Below are 17749 nucleotides of genomic sequence, written 5' to 3'. Positions count from 1 at the left end.
CTATTTTGGTCCTACACAAAGATTCCCATTGACAATGAATGGAGAAATTACGTCATGTAGCAGTGTCAGTGTAACACGTGTTGCTTTGCTTGTGTGAACTTATGACACCAAGAAAGTCAGGTCACATGGATTCATCAAGATTAATTTGTTTATCCTTTAGCTTTTGAAACCACAGGTTGCCATGCAAAACAAAGGTCATCCATGGAGGTGCTGATCCAGGCTAGTGCTGATCACATGAGGGCATTAATATATATGGATGTTATTTGAGGTGATAAGACAACAGATAACTGTACCTCTGACCTTTGGGGCCTTTTTTGATTGATTGATTGAAATCTTTATTAACAGTTTGCAGAATTACAGTACATTTCAAACACAAACTCAATACAAAGACTGTTAACTGTGAGTGGACGACCCAATTAAGCCTTACACTTGTTTACAACAGGGTCCACATTGTTCAATTCATCAAAACATTTAGAGACAAACAAATAGACACTTCTATGTAGTTAAAGAACAGAACAGGAATTCATCATATAGGAAGCGAAAAGGGAAAAAAAGTATATATACAGTGAGGGGAACAGGGGGATAAAAGAAAAGAAAACGAAAGACAGAGTGTAGGGCGCCTGCACACAACACCATGCGTTGATGCCATGTGTGCATATGTGCAGGCACCCAACACCACGTCCATACAAAAACATAGTACAATCCATAGTACAAAGACAGAGTGTAGGGCGCCTGCACACAACACCATGCGTTGATGCCATGTGTGCATATGTGCAGGCACCCAACACCACGTCCATACAAAAACATAGTACAATCCAGATACAAATTCAGCTTTTACAGAGGCCAGTTTCGAATTGCAGCCATCCGTAGGTGCCCTTTGAGAGCAGTTTTGAAGGAGCCAAGGGATTCACATGTCTTAATGACTGTTGGTAGGGCGTTCCACATTTTGGTCGCATAGGAGCGAAAAGAATTTAGTCCCTTGTTTGTGCCGAATCTGGGTTGTACATGGTTTGTTGCACTCCCTCTGGTGTTGTGGGTGTGGACTTCGTTTACATTAAGGAAGTATTTAGACAGGTACATGGGTATCTTGGTGGTGTATCTAATCTTGTGGACCAGACCCATTGCAAGATGCTGTACTCTGTCGTCGACCCTAAGCCATCCCAGCCTGTCAAAGTGGGCAGGGGTGAGGTGGGTTCGGGGGGTGAGGCCAAGTAGGAGCCTGACCAGTTTGTTTTGGGAGGTCTGGAGCCTTGTTTTAAGGGCCTTTGAGGTGCTGTGGTACCAGGAGGTGGATGCATAGTCAAAGAAACCTTGTACAAGGGCTCCTGTTAAGGTCTTCAAGGTGTTTTTGTCGACCAGTGAGGAGATCCTGTAGAGGAATCTTGTTCTTTGATTGACTTTTTTGATTACGTTGGTGGCCATCTTATCACCGGAAAGATTGGCCTCCAGGATGGAACCTAGGTAGGTAATTTGATCCTTCCGTGTGATAATATCATCACCAACTCTAACCAAGAAGCCATCTGCCTTTTTGAGATTACTATTTGATCCGAAGAGAATGGATTCAGTTTTTCCCAGGTGTAAGTACAGCGTACGGTTGGCCCACTGAGAGCTCATCTGGACAATGTAACTTATTTTTACCATGGCCAGAACCCCGCCTAATAATAATTATGTCAAACTCCAAAACCGTTCCCTTTTTAATATTTTTGTCCTTTTTTAGGTTGTAATCCAGTAGGTGGCGGTAAATATTTCCAGACAGGTTCCAAAAGTAGCTTCTTTGGTTCTTGTTACCTGGAAGTGGAAGCAGAATAAACCGGATAAGAGGCGCGCCGCGGGGCCTGTTTGTTTAAAAACAAAACTACTGTTGACGGTAAGTTAACGGAACACCAAACTTAGTTTTAACGGTTTTTATTAGTCCATATACTACCGGATCAGCAAAGAATGAGAATGGCAGACACATGAACAACCACGCGAAAAATAACCAAGTCCCCTTTTCAATAAAAACCTTTTCCGACGCTTATTTCGAATGGCTAAGAACAAATGAGTCTTCTATCCTATCCTTCTGTCCGAAGACCGAAACATCCCCCTCGTCGACGACGCCCACTCTGGTAAAGTTATATAACCGTGTGTTAAAATGTGATTCTGTAATGAAAGTTGAATAAGATGGTTCCCGAACTGAGGGTCCCCTAGCCCCACAAGCAGAACCCAATGGTAGTAAAGTTTCTGACATTTTTAGCTTAAAGTCCAAATTTCATAAAAGCTTTATGGAGGGTTCCGAGAGGGGCTAAGGGTCCCCCAAATTTAGCCCAAACATTTAGACTCTCGTAGGTGTTTATTCTGATTAAAATAAAATACAAACCTCTACGAGAGTCTAAATGTTTGTGCTACCCCAAATTATTATTTGGCGGGTTCCACGTTCCAGATAATATATTTGGTGGACCCTGTTGTTGTGCTTTAAATGTACTGTAATTCTGCAAACTGTTAATACATTTTTCAATCAATCAATCAAAACTCTCACTCAACGGTAAACATTGAACAAACCTTGAATTTTAATGGGTCACTCACGACTCCTATTAAAATGTAATTTTCTTTTCAAAAGATTTTATTTATAAAATGTAAAAGAAGTTATACATTTTAAAATAAACAAAACAAATCTAAGAAATTCCATAAAGTAAATTGCTGATCTACAAGCTCACAATGTTTTACAGAAGAGGCCCATCATGGACCTAGGATGCTCGGCACACAAGGAAAGGTATGTGTTGTGTACTAAAGTATGCCCCCACCCCCCACGCACAACCATAGGGGCGCACAACTCTGCCAGGTCACAGGTGATCCCAATTAAAGGCTCATACCTAGTCTGGATTTTCGGTGGTGGGGTGACCACTGAACTACAACATGACGTCACAAGCCGCGGTGAAGAGCAAACCACCACTCCAGCCCTGCTCTCTGTTTTTACTCACCACCGCTCAACGTTATCTCAGCTCCGGTGGTCAGCTCACCACCGAAAATCCAGACTATGAATAGGCCTTAAGATTCCCAATTAAGGCCTGATGAGGTGAAGGTGACGGCTGGCTCTTTTTTCATCCAGCTCAGTTGGAGTAAGCATGCATTTTGTAGACTAGAGAGCAGCGTTTTCTTCCTTCACACTTCGTAAACCTCTCCTTGATTTACTATTACTCCATGACAACACAAATGATTAGCAGTTGAAGCTTTGTTATCGTCGCATCGGGTCATTCCAGTTAGTGAGTACATCGGTGTCAGAAGCCTGTGTGTTGGTTCCCTGGATAGTTCCCACAGCACCACTTGGCTGGCTCTTCGGACGGGGTCCTGCTAGTCTCATTCTCCTGGCTGCTATTTTCTGTCTCACCCTAGGTCAGTGATTCCCAAACTTGTTAAGGTCAAGGACCCAGGGACCCCCATAAGAGAATATTTTTACGGCTCTAGCAGTGATTCTGAACCCGTTTAATTTCAAGGACCCCCAGTTTGACATGCATTAATGTATGGACCCCCATTTAATGGCATTTCTCTATCTTTGAGACACTAATTTGAATTGTAAAATCAAATGTATGTTAATTTAACTCGTAGACGTAGAAATGTGTACACTCTCAGAATTGCAGCCCCATAAGGGTCCATTTGGTTCCAAACTTATCATTTAGCTGGGGACCCCCTGGAACTCCCTCAAGGACCCCTGCAATAGAACAGACTGTAGCAGTTCAATCTTTGTTTAACAAAAAAGTTTACCGGTCCCCTAAATTATTTGGATTTTTTTCAACTCAGATTCTATCTTTTCAGCGGTACCGGTGATTCGGGTCGAGAAGAAGGGATCATGGAGGCAAGTGCTGCACTGGCACCTGGACACCTTCATCCAAGTGAAGAATCCCAATCTGATGGATCATCATCTGAAATGGTAATGTACAATGTGGTCCTGAAACGTTTTCATGTCAAGGACTCCCGAAAGGATCTGAAAAGATGATGTGTAGCGGAGAGAAGATTTATGTTGTTGAAATGTTCAAAATTATTCAAGTGATGGGAGATTAATTGGCAAACACATCTGTATCGATTCTAGTTGTTTTTAGATTAATCTGTATCGGTTCGATTAATAAATCAATCAATTTACAGATAAACAAGCTCAAAGTAACAGCTTGAACTACAAGCTCACAATATTAAATATGAAGGCATTAAAGTAAAATCTGACTTGCCTAAGCCTGCAGTGCAGACACCCTGTTGCATGTATTTTCAGAATAGACAAAATTATTATTGTTTTAATACAGAATAAGATCATATCGACATCGGTTATCGGCCATTATGGCATTTCATTATATCGATATCGTCCAAAATGTCTATTCGGCACATCTCGTTTGGCAAATATTAAGACTAGATTTCCTGTTGAGTAAGACATTTATTTTTATTTTTAGGATCCCAAAATGGATGTCCTGCAGTTGGCGACGCCATCCAAGAGCCTGGATATTGGTACAAAAATTACAAAATGGCTGTCTCTGGTATAAGAAATATTCACATTTGGAAAGTTGTTACCATGCTTTTGGTTTTATTCTGTTTTGTTGTCTTTGTCTGTTCTTTTTCCCCCTTCATGTAGAGGAAGTGGTTAAGGCCTCCTCTCTTCTAAACACACCTGTGAAGAGGGGAACGGAGTCACTGAGTCACTGTGAATTTTTTGAAAAGCATCCACCAATTTGGGCATCAATGCCTGATGCCTCGTCATGGGAACTGGAAGAACCGGAGCCCATCCTCTTCGAGCTGGATGACGAGGATAAGCCTGGGAACGTAGTGCAGAACAGATCGTAAGGAAATAATATTATAAAGCAGTGATTCTCAACCGACCCCCAGTTAGATTTGTTACGATCGGTTATCTCTGGTACACCCCAATCGACACTGTAAAAACCCTCTGTGTTAACCCATTTAAATGGTGCATTTATATAGCGCCTTTATCCAAGGCACTTTACATAGATTGTGCATTACATTCACACATTCATACACTGATGGTAGCAGAAACCATGCAAGGCACCAACCAGCACATCAGGAGCAATTAGGGGTTCAGTGTCATGTGTCATGGACACTTCGACACTAACTCTGGGTGAGCCAGGGTTTGAACTGGCAACCTTGTGGTTACTGGTTACCATCCAGCCACTCTACTGAGTCCTGAGCCACCGCTGCCCCCCCAAGACCCGAGGCACTTTTCTTTTGAGTCTGGCACCAGCACCTCACCCTGTCAGATGAGCACGGTGTTTTTATTAAAGTCTACAAAAAATTACATTTGATTCATTCGTACATTCTCGAAGTTCCAGACCCATAACGGTTCATTTGGAAGAAATGGAAATCTAATGGAAATGTAGTACACAGAATGTTACACATTGTATTTTCCTGTCATATCCTTCAGTGCGTTCTTACCTTTTAGGCTGGACAGTTCCGAGGCTGAGTCTCCCATTGAAACTCTGAGCCCCTCGAAGAAGGTTGTAGCACCCCGGTAAGTTCTCCCTCCATGATCAGTTGGTTTTCAGTATTGAATATGGTACTCATTTGACTGTTTTATTGATGGTCATTTACTCCTTTGCAGTTTTTGTCTTAAACTGGGCACGCGCCAGATTGGAATGGAACTATACCATTCTATATTCTAATATGCTTTATTTTTGCTACACTGCCTGCCTTTGGGCATTGCACATAGGATTTATTACGCTGAATGGCTGTTGTAGGTCTGGAAATTGGGTTAAATATTCTGGAAAGGTTTTGGAAATTGTGTGGGAACCCTGGGCCAGCTTAGGCCGATTCTACAAATGCTTAGAAGTTCTAAATCCAAAACTTTTCTTTTGAGTATTTTATTTTATTAAGGCAGAAGTAGCAGAGAAAAAGAGTGCAGTGTTTTAAAGCTTGTGGATCTGCTACTTTAGATGCTTTCGTGTGATGCTGTAGTCAGTGTAGTTGGTATGATAACGTAGGCCGTTCACGAAAGTTTGAATATGGAGAGATGAATGGTTTCTGTCAGATAGCGACAATGTATAGCTAAAATGACAGTGATGCTTTCACGGTTTTAATGGGTTAAAGTACATGAACATGGTAAAACACAACCTAATCATGTTTTGTAATTCATCTTTTAAGGAACATGGTGTTCTCTCCGCGGACAAAGGCTCCAGTTCCAACACCTCCTTCGGAGGTCGAGGAAGAGGAGTTCATGATGGTGGACGAGGTAGTAGTATCTCCTTTTAGTTTCAGGAGAACCAAGAGGAGACCGAAGGAGCTGGAGACAAGCTCCTCTTCAGAGCATGGAGGATCACCAGGTAAGGGCAACTGGCAATGAACAGAAAATGTATCGAAACCCACATTTAGAACCAATAGCCTAACTTAATCTCGCTCGTGTAGGTTTACCCATTCCACCCAAGACCTGCGGCTGATAATAAAAAAAATCTTCCCACTTTAACCCTGTATTAGACGGGGAGCGACGGGTCATGAGCGACAGGTCTGCTCATGTCATGAGAGGTGCGGGATGCGTAGCGTAGAGATAATAAGCTCACCACAATGCTCACCACGTAAATTAATCACCCCTTCAACTTTGCATCTAAAATTATAGACGCACGCCTCATTGAAAATTAATTACTAGGCGTGTCACTCCCTGTCTGAAAAGGCCATTACACTTTGTTCTTCCACATACACATCTATCTATCTATATCGTTCATTAATTGTAATTGAGGCAAAAGTTTGAAATAATCGTGACATTGATTTGAAGTCGTATCGCCCGTACCTGTCGGCAGATTCCAAAGACTTTTCAATGGAGGAGGAAGGAGATGCAAGGGAGAAGAAACCTGTGAAGATTGGTTCCTCACAGATCTCCAGTAACACACCTGTGAAGAAGACTGGTTCCTCACAGATCTCCAGTAACACACCTGTGAAGAAGACTGGTTCCTCACAGATCTCCAGTAACACACCTGTGAAGAAGACTGGTTCCGCACAGAGCTCCAGTAACACACCTGTGAAGAAGACTGGTTCCGCACAGAGCTCCAGTAACACACCTGTGAAGAAGACTGGTTCCGCACAGAGCTCCAGTAACACACCTGTGAAGAAGACTGGTTCCGCACAGAGCTCCAGTAACACACCTGTGAAGAAGACTGGTTCCGCAGAGAGCTCCAGGAACACACCTGTGAAGAAGACTAGTTCCGCACAGAGCTCCAGCAAAGCTGGATCCAAAAAGTATCCCAAGAGAAAGGTGACTACGGTATATCCGACAATGAGCTTGATGATAGAACCCAGTTATTCCCCACCACTTAGTCATAGTCTTTTGAATGATTTCTTTTTTTTTAATAGTCATGTTAAATCCTTTTGATTACATTTTTGAGTCCATTTGATTTAATTTTACACTTCAAATCAGGGTCCATTTGTTTACATACTCCATAATTTAGCTTGGGAACCACCTGGAATCCTCTTGGACCACTGGTTGAAACCCACTGATTTAACTGTTGCGTCACTCCCTGTTGTAGGTATCCTCTGACAGCTCGGCATTAGAGACGGAGGTACAACCTACAAAGGTAATGAAGCCTGAAAATGAGGCAAAGATGGGGGTCCTTGACATGAAAAAGGTTGAGCATCACTGACATAGAACATAGACATGTGGTTTTCTAAAAACTATTAGGATTTAGAAGCCTTTTTTTAGCGTTTAAATTAACGGTTGCATCCCTGTTCTCCACTCAACAGGACAGCTCTGAAGAAGAGAAGACTGACTGTTCAGGTAACTCTTTTCCACCACTTTCAAAATGTGTTTGGGGTCATTAACCTACTTGAGCTTTTGTGTGCAACCAAGGAAGTGACGGAAAATGAGTATCGTATCTAATTGCTGAATCAAGCAATTTAACAACTGGGGTGCTCAGTGACGTTACTAGGCCTGCGTCCACGCATGCTACTTTATCCTGATATGTTATGAACAAATTCAGCACTCGAGTTATGCCCAGAGCAAACCTGAATGCACCCGTGTGACATTCCAGAGTGTCTGCGTCTTTCTACAGCCCTCCCCCCCATTGTCAATGCGTTCACTAAACAAACTTTGAACTAAAGAAAAACATTAAAATGTGTATAAAAATACATTTCCATTTGTGTATAAAAATACACAAATTTTTGGGTATGCCCATATGATGACCACAGATGTTATAAAGGTGTGAAAAACGTATTTCACTACGTCTTTAAACTGTCTGTCCCCATCCCCAATCATGTGGGACCCTTTTTGAGTCCTCACCGAGGTTGAGAACCATGGCTGTAGCCTATCGTAAAGCATGACGCTTTTAACTCTTTATCTGCTCAGATTCCGTTGTGCGTTCATCCGAAAGGAGTCGGAGGCCGCCTGGCGACTGGTGGCTGAGCCATGGGCTGGGCATCGGAGACCTCCCCACGTCTGACAGGTAGGCCTGGCACAATCATTACAGATATCTCAAATGACTGACATCATAATTGCAGAGCATTGTCATGTGGAATGGGCTTCTTAAAAGTCTTTCAAAGGAGAATTTTTTAATTCTTCACTCAAAAGATGACTAGCAGGACCTATTCATTCATAACTAACAATGCCCTAATTGTAAATGATCTAATGGATGTATCACTTTTTTTTTATTATTATATTTTTTATCCCACGATTTTGTAACCCATTTTTCACCCCTGTGTCAATCATCTAATGTGATCCTGGGCTCTACACACCCTCCACCAACCTAGTCCCCATATATGGGGGACAAGGGGAGAGCAACGGACTTGAACTTTTATATGAATATCCCTGCACACTTTTTCTCCGAAAAACTATTCCAGTCTACAACAACCTTTTTACTGTTTTGAAAGGACCAAAATGGAAATGACCTGACAAGCTTTTGTGTTTATCCCTGACTATTATATGCACTTGTTTTTTTTTTACTTGTACATGAAATTAAGTCAATCAATCATCATAATTTTTGCATAAGAGCCAGAATCGTTTCCATATTGAAAACACAATGACTTCATTGTTATTATCCTGACATTTCCTTGAAAAGCATGTTAAGTGAGTTTTCTTGTAATCATAACGTCTCATAACTACACTTAAAAAAAGAAAATGGTGGAAAAAGCCCATCTACAATACAAGCTCACAACGCATTATTTTGAAAGTATAAAGATACTGAATATGTACTGTAGGTCATTTCTTTGTATATGTAAGTTAATATTCATATCTGCCCCATGCAATTATTGTTTGCGAAGCCTTAAAGTCCAAACTGACATTTGTTATTCACACGTTACCAATATTCAGCTAAATTGAAACCATTGATCGCAAAACATTCAACACAAACGGTCAAATAAAGGTTTGTGATTGTTGTGACAGAAGGAAGCGGAGCCCCAGCAAGACGCCCAGAGCAACGAAGCGTCCCAGTCAGACAGCTGGAACTGTTGAGGTGGAAGCCACCGGGAAGAGAAAACCCACAGCCCAGACAGGTAAGGTCTAGAACGGTGATTCCCAAACCTCAAAGACCCCCTAATAAGCCTGCGGACCCCCATTTGAAAAGATATGACAGGGACCCCCATAAGAGAGATTGTTATGGCTCTAGCAGTGATTCTCAACCCGGACCCACAGTTTGACATGCATTAGGCTACAGAGTACAGACTCCCATTTGATGGCATTTCTATCTCTGGAACCCTGGTCAGATCCATAAGGGTCCATGCTTGGTTCCAAGCTATCATTTAGCTGGGGACCACCTGGAACTCCCTCAAGGACCCCTAGGGGTCCCCGAACCACTGGTCTAGAACACTGATTCTCAACCTGTAGGTCGGGACCCCCAGGGGGTCCCCACATGACAGTCAAGTGACAATTTAAGGATTTTTCTTTTTTTAAATGCCTCCATAAATGAAAAAAGACCAGTACTGTGTCAAAAGTAATTAAAACATTAGCCAAATTGTCAAATAATATAAGGAGGCAATTTTTTTTTTAAACGGACACTATATATTCTATAACCTTACACCGCCTTGTCTTGTGCAACATTGGGGGTCATGTCCTTAAATGGTTGAACCACTGATGTGTAACAGATAACAATTGATAAAATAACTTGACTAATCAAAAACGTAATCAATAGAATATTCGCAAGGGAAATAATAACTGTTCTCTATTCGCATGTATCAACATCATGTATCATGATGTTGTGATAGTTGAATTAATAACCGAATGTGTCTGTTTTACAGGAGACGGCGCCTCTGAAAATGGAAACGTGGCAATCTCGCCACAGCGAGAATCCCCTGAACTCCCCCTGAGAAAGACGTTCGCCTCGACTCCAAAGGCCGTCGGCCGTGTGCGTGTTGTTGTGAGCAGCAGTCCTTGCACGGGCAGCGCCACAGAGGAGGATGGAATATCCTTCCCTGTCGAGGAGGAGCAGGCTTCACCGCCCAGTGATTCCTGTGAGTATCCAGCTTTAGAACATGTAGGCCTCCCACAATTAGTCCATCGCTAAATCCCACCCCAACCCATCCTTGTCCAATAGGCACGTACGAGCAAAGAAAGCTTGACCTGCATAGCAACCGTTGCTAAACTATTTGGATTGGCATTGGACAATTGCTTTTTGGGGTGGGATTTAGTGAAGGGCTAATTTAAATCCCACCCCAAAAAGCGATTGTCCAATGCCAATCCAAATAGTTTAGTTTATTTTGTATGGCTGTGATGTTTGTAGAGAGAAGACTTCCGCACACCTGGTAGGCAATTTGGAGCAGGTGCGATGATGACAGAGTATGATCATGTGAAAGGAGGGACATCCGCACACTGCCACTTGCTGGTTCAGAGCATTTTATTGAGCAACGTTTCGGTCTTGCGACCTTCCTCAGGCTTGGCTGTGATGTTGAAATGAACGTATACACGGCTTAACTTCGAGAGTTACACAGCTGACCCACCCAGGGGTTGGCAATAATACTAATGACTGTAGTCTTACCATGCAACATTGCAACATTTGACTATTGGTAATGGGTACCAGTCATTCTCAGCCATCTGCCATGTGCAGACTTTTGTTTTGGAAGCCTAAAAGCGAAACGGAAATGTCCAACAATTGTACACCTATTAATCATCAACTAAAATGTCATGATCGTTCGTCGCAGCCCTATCGGAAGAACAGTCTGCAATGGAAGATGCAGACCCTGCCACCCGTGATTCCGTTTATCACTCTGCAATGGAAGGTGAAGCCAGCGGGAATCCGGCGGTGGCAGTTTCAGCCAGCGACACCAACCAGCGTCCGGCTGTGATTGGTGCATCCTCGGCCCTTACAGTATCCCCTGTGATTGCTGCATCATCGTCCCTCACAGAATCCCCTGTGCGACGCTGGCCCTCCCAGGACTACAGCTTCCCAAGCAGAAATCGGCTCTCTGATGACAAGTGAGAAACTCTTACTCATCTTAAACTCATGGATTAGACTGAGCAGTGGTTTTCAACCAGTGGTCCTTGAGGGGGTTCCAGGTGGTCCCCAGCTAAATTATGGGAGAGTTGGTAACCAAATGGACCTTTTAGGTTTTTAACTCTTGAGAGCATAAAATGATGACATGTGGTCGAACTTTCAACATTGGCAAAAGCATCTTCCCTAAATCCCTAAGCATTTGGGATATTTCATAAAAAGCAACTGTTTGAAACGTCATTCTGTGATTTCTTCACCTGATTGGCAGTAAGTAGAACAGCAGGAACAATATTACAAAAACTAATCTTGCATATAGTGGTGAAGTTGATGATGTAATTTATGTGTGATCCAGCAATAATGATTATTGCAAGACTATTTGATACGATTGCTGACTACATATTTGATTGTTGAAATTTTAAATCTGTTACTACTATATCGTTACACAATGATTACAATAAGAACTGTCATTAACATTTTATTGGAATTTGTGGCCCGCCATAGATATAGGAAGGGTTTTTACAACGTGTTGTAAAAAACTGGTTATTGACTGTTTTTTCACCACAGGTCACAAGGCTTCGTAAGTGGACCGTCTTCTCTTATTGAACTGGACTCTCGTGAGGAAGAGGACTCATGTATGTATTAAAGCAGTGGTTCGCAATCTTTTCCCTCTGCTTTCTCTCTACTGCCTATCAGCCTCTATTCTATTCCTTTCCTATTCTATATTTTCTCTCTCTTTCTGTCACTGTCTATTATTTTCATTCCTTTGTTCTCTCGCTGCTCTGTTTCGCCAGTTTGTTTCTTTTTACACATCACCTCACCGAAAACCTGTGGCCTAATGGCCCCATTTGTTTTGTTTCAGTTCTTCCGTCATCGACCGTCCAGTCGAGATGTCCAGTCTCATCTCTGTCTGCCACAGAGATGTGTGCGCTCCCTCTGGCTCCACTGTCTCTGACTGACCGTGATCAGGAAGACCTCTCAGTGTGGTGGAACATAGTCTTTCCTTCCACTGCCTACGGTAAGAACACAGCGACGTAGACCTCTTAGTGTGGTGGAACATAGTCTTTCCTTCCACTGCCTACGGTAAGAACACAGCGACGTAGACCTCTGTGTGGTGGAACATGGTCTGGCCTTCCACTGCCTACGGTAAGAACACAGCGACGTAGACCTCTCAGTGTGGTGGAACATGGTCTGGCCTTCCACTGCCTACGGTAAGAACACAGCGACGTAGACCTCTCAGTGTGGTGGAACATGGTCTGGCCTTCCACTGCCTACGGTAAGAACACAGCGACGTAGACCTCTCAGTGTGGTGGAACATGGTCTGGCCTTCCACTGCCTACGGTAAGAACACAGCGACGTAGACCTCTCAGTGTGGTGGAACATGGTCTGGCCTTCCACTGCCTACGGTAAGAACACAGCGACGTAGACCTCTCAGTGTGATGGAACATGGTCTGGCCTTCCACTGCCTACGGTAAGAATAAGAACACAGCGACGTAGCGCACCCAAGTCTGACAGAATGTACACATCCTACCTGGGTAAGATGCGTACAGGACTATCAAATGACTATTGTAAGCCACCTACCTCCCTGACAGTGTTGCAGGGACAGTTTTAATATTTTTCAATATTAAACATGTCTATGGGGACATAGGGGGAAGAAAACGTGACAAACATTACAAAGATGCCCAGAACATCGAGATGAACCTGTTTAGTTTATGGCTGCTCCAACAGTAGTGGCAACATTCCAACAAAAAAAACGGAATGTCAAAATATCCACCGCGGTGGCTGAGACCAGAGCCATTGAGTAATGGTTGAGACGAAGCAGTGAAAGGTCCTGAAAGATACATAACGTCAGTCTTACCCAATACCCAATCTTTCTGTTTTATGAACACATGGCTGCTGTGCTTTATACCATAAAACAGCTTATAACTGTCCCATGCATTATTATGCATGGAACAGTTGTAAGCCATGACATATTTTTTCCTTCTGTGTTTGAGTGCAGTTTGCATCAATCCAGACGTGTTTAAAATGTCTTGTCTGTTTGTCTTGTGCAACAGACAACTTTCAATGGTTCTCCCACCGAGGCAGAATCCTGGGCGTATGCACAGACCTGGTGCATGACAGCTGTTGTGCTGGGAAGGTGTTGCTGGGCTCCAACATGCGGAAACCGCTCTGGGTGGATCACAGCGCCACAACTGTAAGGAGACTCTTTTGTCTTTACTACTGTACATGCAGTATACATCCATTGGTATATGGTGCATTTATATATATATAGCACCTTTATCCAAGGCGCTTTACATAGATTGTGCATTACACACGCACACACTCATGCATACAGGTCCATATAAATTAATTCGAAATATTTTGTAAAAGTAAATTTTCTTCGGTAATATAATTCCAAAAGTGAAACTTTATTATTCTCAATTCAGTGTGCATAAAGTGTATTAGTATTTAAAACTTTTTTGTTTAATCTCTTATGGCGTACAGCTCCCAAACCACCCACTCTACTCCACTACAATCTCTGTAAAGCGCCTTGGATAAAGGCGCTATATAAATGCACCATTTGGCTAATCTACATGCATGCATGTATTTATTTATTTTGTATTAAAATGGAGTCTTAATTGCTCCATTGTCTTAACTTTAATTTTCTTTGTGCGTTTAAGGTTTGCCATGTTCTGGTGGGTTGTGTGGCTCTGACCATGGATGGTGAGACCTCCCGTTACAGCCCAGGACAGTCCTTCATAGTGCCATGTGGTAAGTTTATTTTATTTAATGTAAATTCAATGTAAAAAGTAAAAACATATTGAGACTGCGTCTCTTTTTCAAGTGGGAACTGGCCAAGTGGCAGAATACATAATTACACTTCCAACGCTACATTGTACATGTCAAGTTATACAACAGCCAAATAAATAATAAATCCATGAAAAATACCTCCAGAAGCCTATACAATATATACAACAATAAATAAATAAAATGTACACTAACGACAATAACGGTAAGCATTCAGGAACGTCCTTCATAGTGTCAAGAATTGCGTCGTTTTCCAATTGGCTCCTTATTGTATTGTTCTATTTCCACAGGACACGCCCACAGCCTGAAGAACCCAGGGGAGCAGCCTGTGATTCTGGGTTTTACCCGCATCCTGGCAGAATCTGCTTCTGATGATGATCAGTGAAGAGGACCGGGTTTTACCAGAACCAGCTTCTGATGATGATCAGTGAAGAGGACCGGGTTTTTACCTCTTTTAGCCTGGCACCGGAACCAGCTTCTGATGATCAGTGAAGAGGACATTTTGTTGCTTTGGGGCAGAAACCTCTTAACTCCATATTCTACTAATCTTCTAATTATTGCCCTATACTCGATCATACTACATAGTCACTCAAAAGTATGCAAAGTAGCAGATCCAAATGCCCGAACACCTTTTGACTTGAGCTTTAGATCTGCTACTGCGACTATTTTTGAGTTTGGATTTATGAGGACAGAGGTTTCCACCAGACAGATTATTTTTTTGTACATTGTGCTCTTTTTGTATTTTTATAGTGTGGCTCCCATGGGGCTTGCTGTCTAGCAGAGGGGCAGTCTAGACCCCGTCTTGTCTCGGAAACAAACCTAAATGTCTGAAACACTTCTGAGAATGTTGTTGCTGCATCACTTGATTTGTTAGTTTATTCAGATTTTTGTTTGTTAATTTGGGCAAGGCCATTTTCGAACTGGTAGTGCAGTTATTAATAGATGGGTTAGCTCTGAAAGAGCTTAGCAGAGGTCGTCATCCGTGCCCAAATTTGGTCGGTCCGATATTTGAGTTCCATTAAAGTTTCAAATAGTTTTTCAGGCAGAAACTTTGTATCTGTTATATACAGTTGTATATATTTTTTTAATATTATATAATTTCAGTTTACTTATTTTTGTTTACCTGTTTTTGACACTGTTTACGTTCTCAAAATTGTTCAATAAAACACAAATCTGGTTAATGCAACGTTACCTATTATTTTGTATTGGTATGCATTCAAGCACTTACCCTGGAGTAAAGACTCATATAGGCTACTGCATGGTCTGGGAAGGATACAGAGCAAGTGTTATGTTCATGATTTCAATGTAATGATGTGAAGTGACAGGCAGGGGACCCTGAGATTGCAGACCATCTCATTGACTCGAAAGAAGAAATTCATGTAGATTAGCTAAATGGTGCATTTATTTAGCACCTTTATCCATGGCGCTTTACAGAGGTTATGCAGTACATTCACCTATTCACACGCCAATGCCAGATGAAACTCTGCAAGGCACCAACCTGCACATCGGGAGCAATTAGGGGTTGAGTCTTGCTCAAGGACACTTCGACACTAACTCTGGGGGAGCCTGTGGTTTCCATCCGGTCACTCTACCCCTGAGCCACTGCCGCCCCCACTTTCCAGCTACTTTCCAGACTAGGCACAAGTATAGTGATTTTCTTTGTTATTGTTTTCTAAAGCTGGTGTAGGACTACATTTGAAACTCGTGAATTGAATACAATGACTGGTAGTAGGCTATCATAGCACCATGACTAGTCATATCCCCAATTCCCCATAGTACCGTATTTTCATTCTGCAGTGTAAAGAGGATTTAAATTGAAGCTAAAGTAGCTGTGTCGGGCTTCTTGCATGCACCAGTTTTGTGGTTTACAATACTTTGCAAAGACATTCAGTTATAGACACCGCCACCACTACCAATTATTGTATACTATAGCCTTGTGGTTAGACTGTCCGCCCTGAGACTGGGAGGTCAGGGTTCGATCCCCGGCCGGGTCATACCAAAGACTCTAAAAATGGGACCCAGTGCCTCCCTGCTTGACACTCAGCATCAAGGGTTGGATTCCCTGTGACATACTTGCGTCATGTCCAGGGGGTGTACTTGTACATCAAGCTGCCTCACGCTACAGAAACAGGAGATAGGCTCCTGCCCTATAGGCCTCATGGCTTGGCAAGGCTACTTACTTTACTATACTGCAGCTGTAAATGCTATATTGCAGCTGTGGAATAGCAGCAATCCACACTACCTTCCTGACAGAGCAGTGAAGTGCTAATCTTCCAGTTTATGTTCTGAACAAGTTGAAGTTTACCAACTTCAAGTTCTTGCTTTGATGCTCTCTAGTCTATAGACCAGATATGGCTATTGGCTAGTCTAATTGTTGTATTAGCTAGCAGATGAGCACTTCTTCTAATGGCAGAGATGTACTATTATGAGGGGGAAAAATGCAATGAATTAAAAAAAACATCCTTATTGTTTTAACCATGGATGGACCAATAAATCGTATTAGAATAAGAATATGTAGGCCTACTTTGGCAGACGCCTGTTAAAGGCCACTTCACCCCTTTTGCAACCATATCTTATTTTAATGATGTTTAGGACACAAGAAACACTTCCCTGGTGGGTTTAAGTGCCAAGGTGTCTGTCCACTTGATGGCGCCCTTTGACCAGGTATTTTCATGCCACTGATGAAGTGACTGTGAGCAGCTGCGTCACTCCATTCAACATGACAGAGCAGCAAATGCAATACTGTTTATTAGCTTAAAATAGTTTGAAATGTTTACTTAAAACTGTCTTGAAGACATCTGTTTTGACACTTATACTATTATGCTGCATTGTTGACACCTGCCATGTTGGGGAGTGGGGACCAACACAGGTGTTTACATTTGTCTGAACAGTCTGATTAGTGTAGAACTAATTTGTTTGCAGCACCTACTCTAGTTTGTCCTCAACATGGCTGGTGTAGGACTACATTTGAAACTCATGAATTCTATCACCATGATGACCATGGTCATGCATTTTCATTCTGCAGTGTAAAGATTGGGATTTTAAGGAAAGCAACGGTAGCTGTGTCGGGCTTCTAAAAGAGCTACAACAGGTAATTTAACAAATGCACTTTTGTTTACAATACGTTGCAAAGACATTCAGTTATAGACACCGCCACCACCAATAATTGTATAGCCTACTATATTGCAGCTTTATGCTATATTGCAGCATGAGTCCACTCCTGACAGAGCAGTGAAGCAACAGCTATGTTCTGAGCAAGCTGAAGTTTACCAAGTTAAATGCTCTAGTCGACCAGAGCCATCTAATAGAAGAGCTAGCCGCCATTGGACTGGTCACTGGCCCCATGAAGTGAACGGAGTTTTCGTAAGATCTGTCTTGTAGGCCTACTCTATGGCTCTGGTCTATACCAGATAATAGATTGTATGGCTATTGGCTAGTTGACTAATTGTTGCTGTTAGTTTGCAGATGAGCACTTCTTTTAATGGCAGGCAGAGTTGTAGGTAGATCTGATCCATATCCTTCTACTGCTTAGTTGTAGTCTACTATTATGAATCTGTGTGGACGTGAGGGTGTGTCATCAAGTGACCAAAATGTTT

General features: G+C 42.4%; 1 protein-coding gene across 4 annotated transcripts; it reads left to right on the top strand.

Moving 5' to 3' along the window:
- Positions 1-1857: 1857 nt before the first annotated feature.
- LOC308309479 (uncharacterized protein) lies at positions 1858-15328 on the top strand. 4 transcript variants are annotated; one of them, XM_080755351.1, is made up of 19 exons: positions 1858-2105; positions 2706-2749; positions 3790-3904; positions 4413-4467; positions 4592-4796; positions 5411-5479; positions 6109-6287; positions 6759-7210; positions 7482-7529; positions 7696-7729; positions 8297-8393; positions 9329-9438; positions 10180-10392; positions 11080-11353; positions 11934-12001; positions 12229-12384; positions 13421-13560; positions 14027-14117; positions 14444-15328. In XM_080755351.1, exons 1-19 carry the CDS (start codon positions 1956-1958, stop codon positions 14536-14538), a joined length of 2595 nt encoding a protein of 864 aa, XP_080611477.1. In that variant the 5' UTR covers positions 1858-1955; the 3' UTR covers positions 14539-15328. The 4 variants fall into 4 exon arrangements, with proteins under 4 accessions (XP_080611477.1, XP_080611476.1, XP_080611478.1 ...); XM_080755350.1 differs by having other exon boundaries at positions 5393-5479; XM_080755352.1 differs by lacking the exon at positions 2706-2749 and having other exon boundaries at positions 5393-5479.
- Positions 15329-17749: the final 2421 nt, after the last annotated feature.

Source organism: Protomyctophum bolini, assembly GCF_963924005.1.
Source record: "Protomyctophum bolini genome assembly, chromosome: 22".
NCBI lineage: Eukaryota > Metazoa > Chordata > Actinopteri > Myctophiformes > Myctophidae > Protomyctophum > Protomyctophum bolini.
The sequence above is the reverse complement of the archived record's forward strand: the minus strand, read 5'-3'. Positions and strand labels throughout refer to the sequence as shown.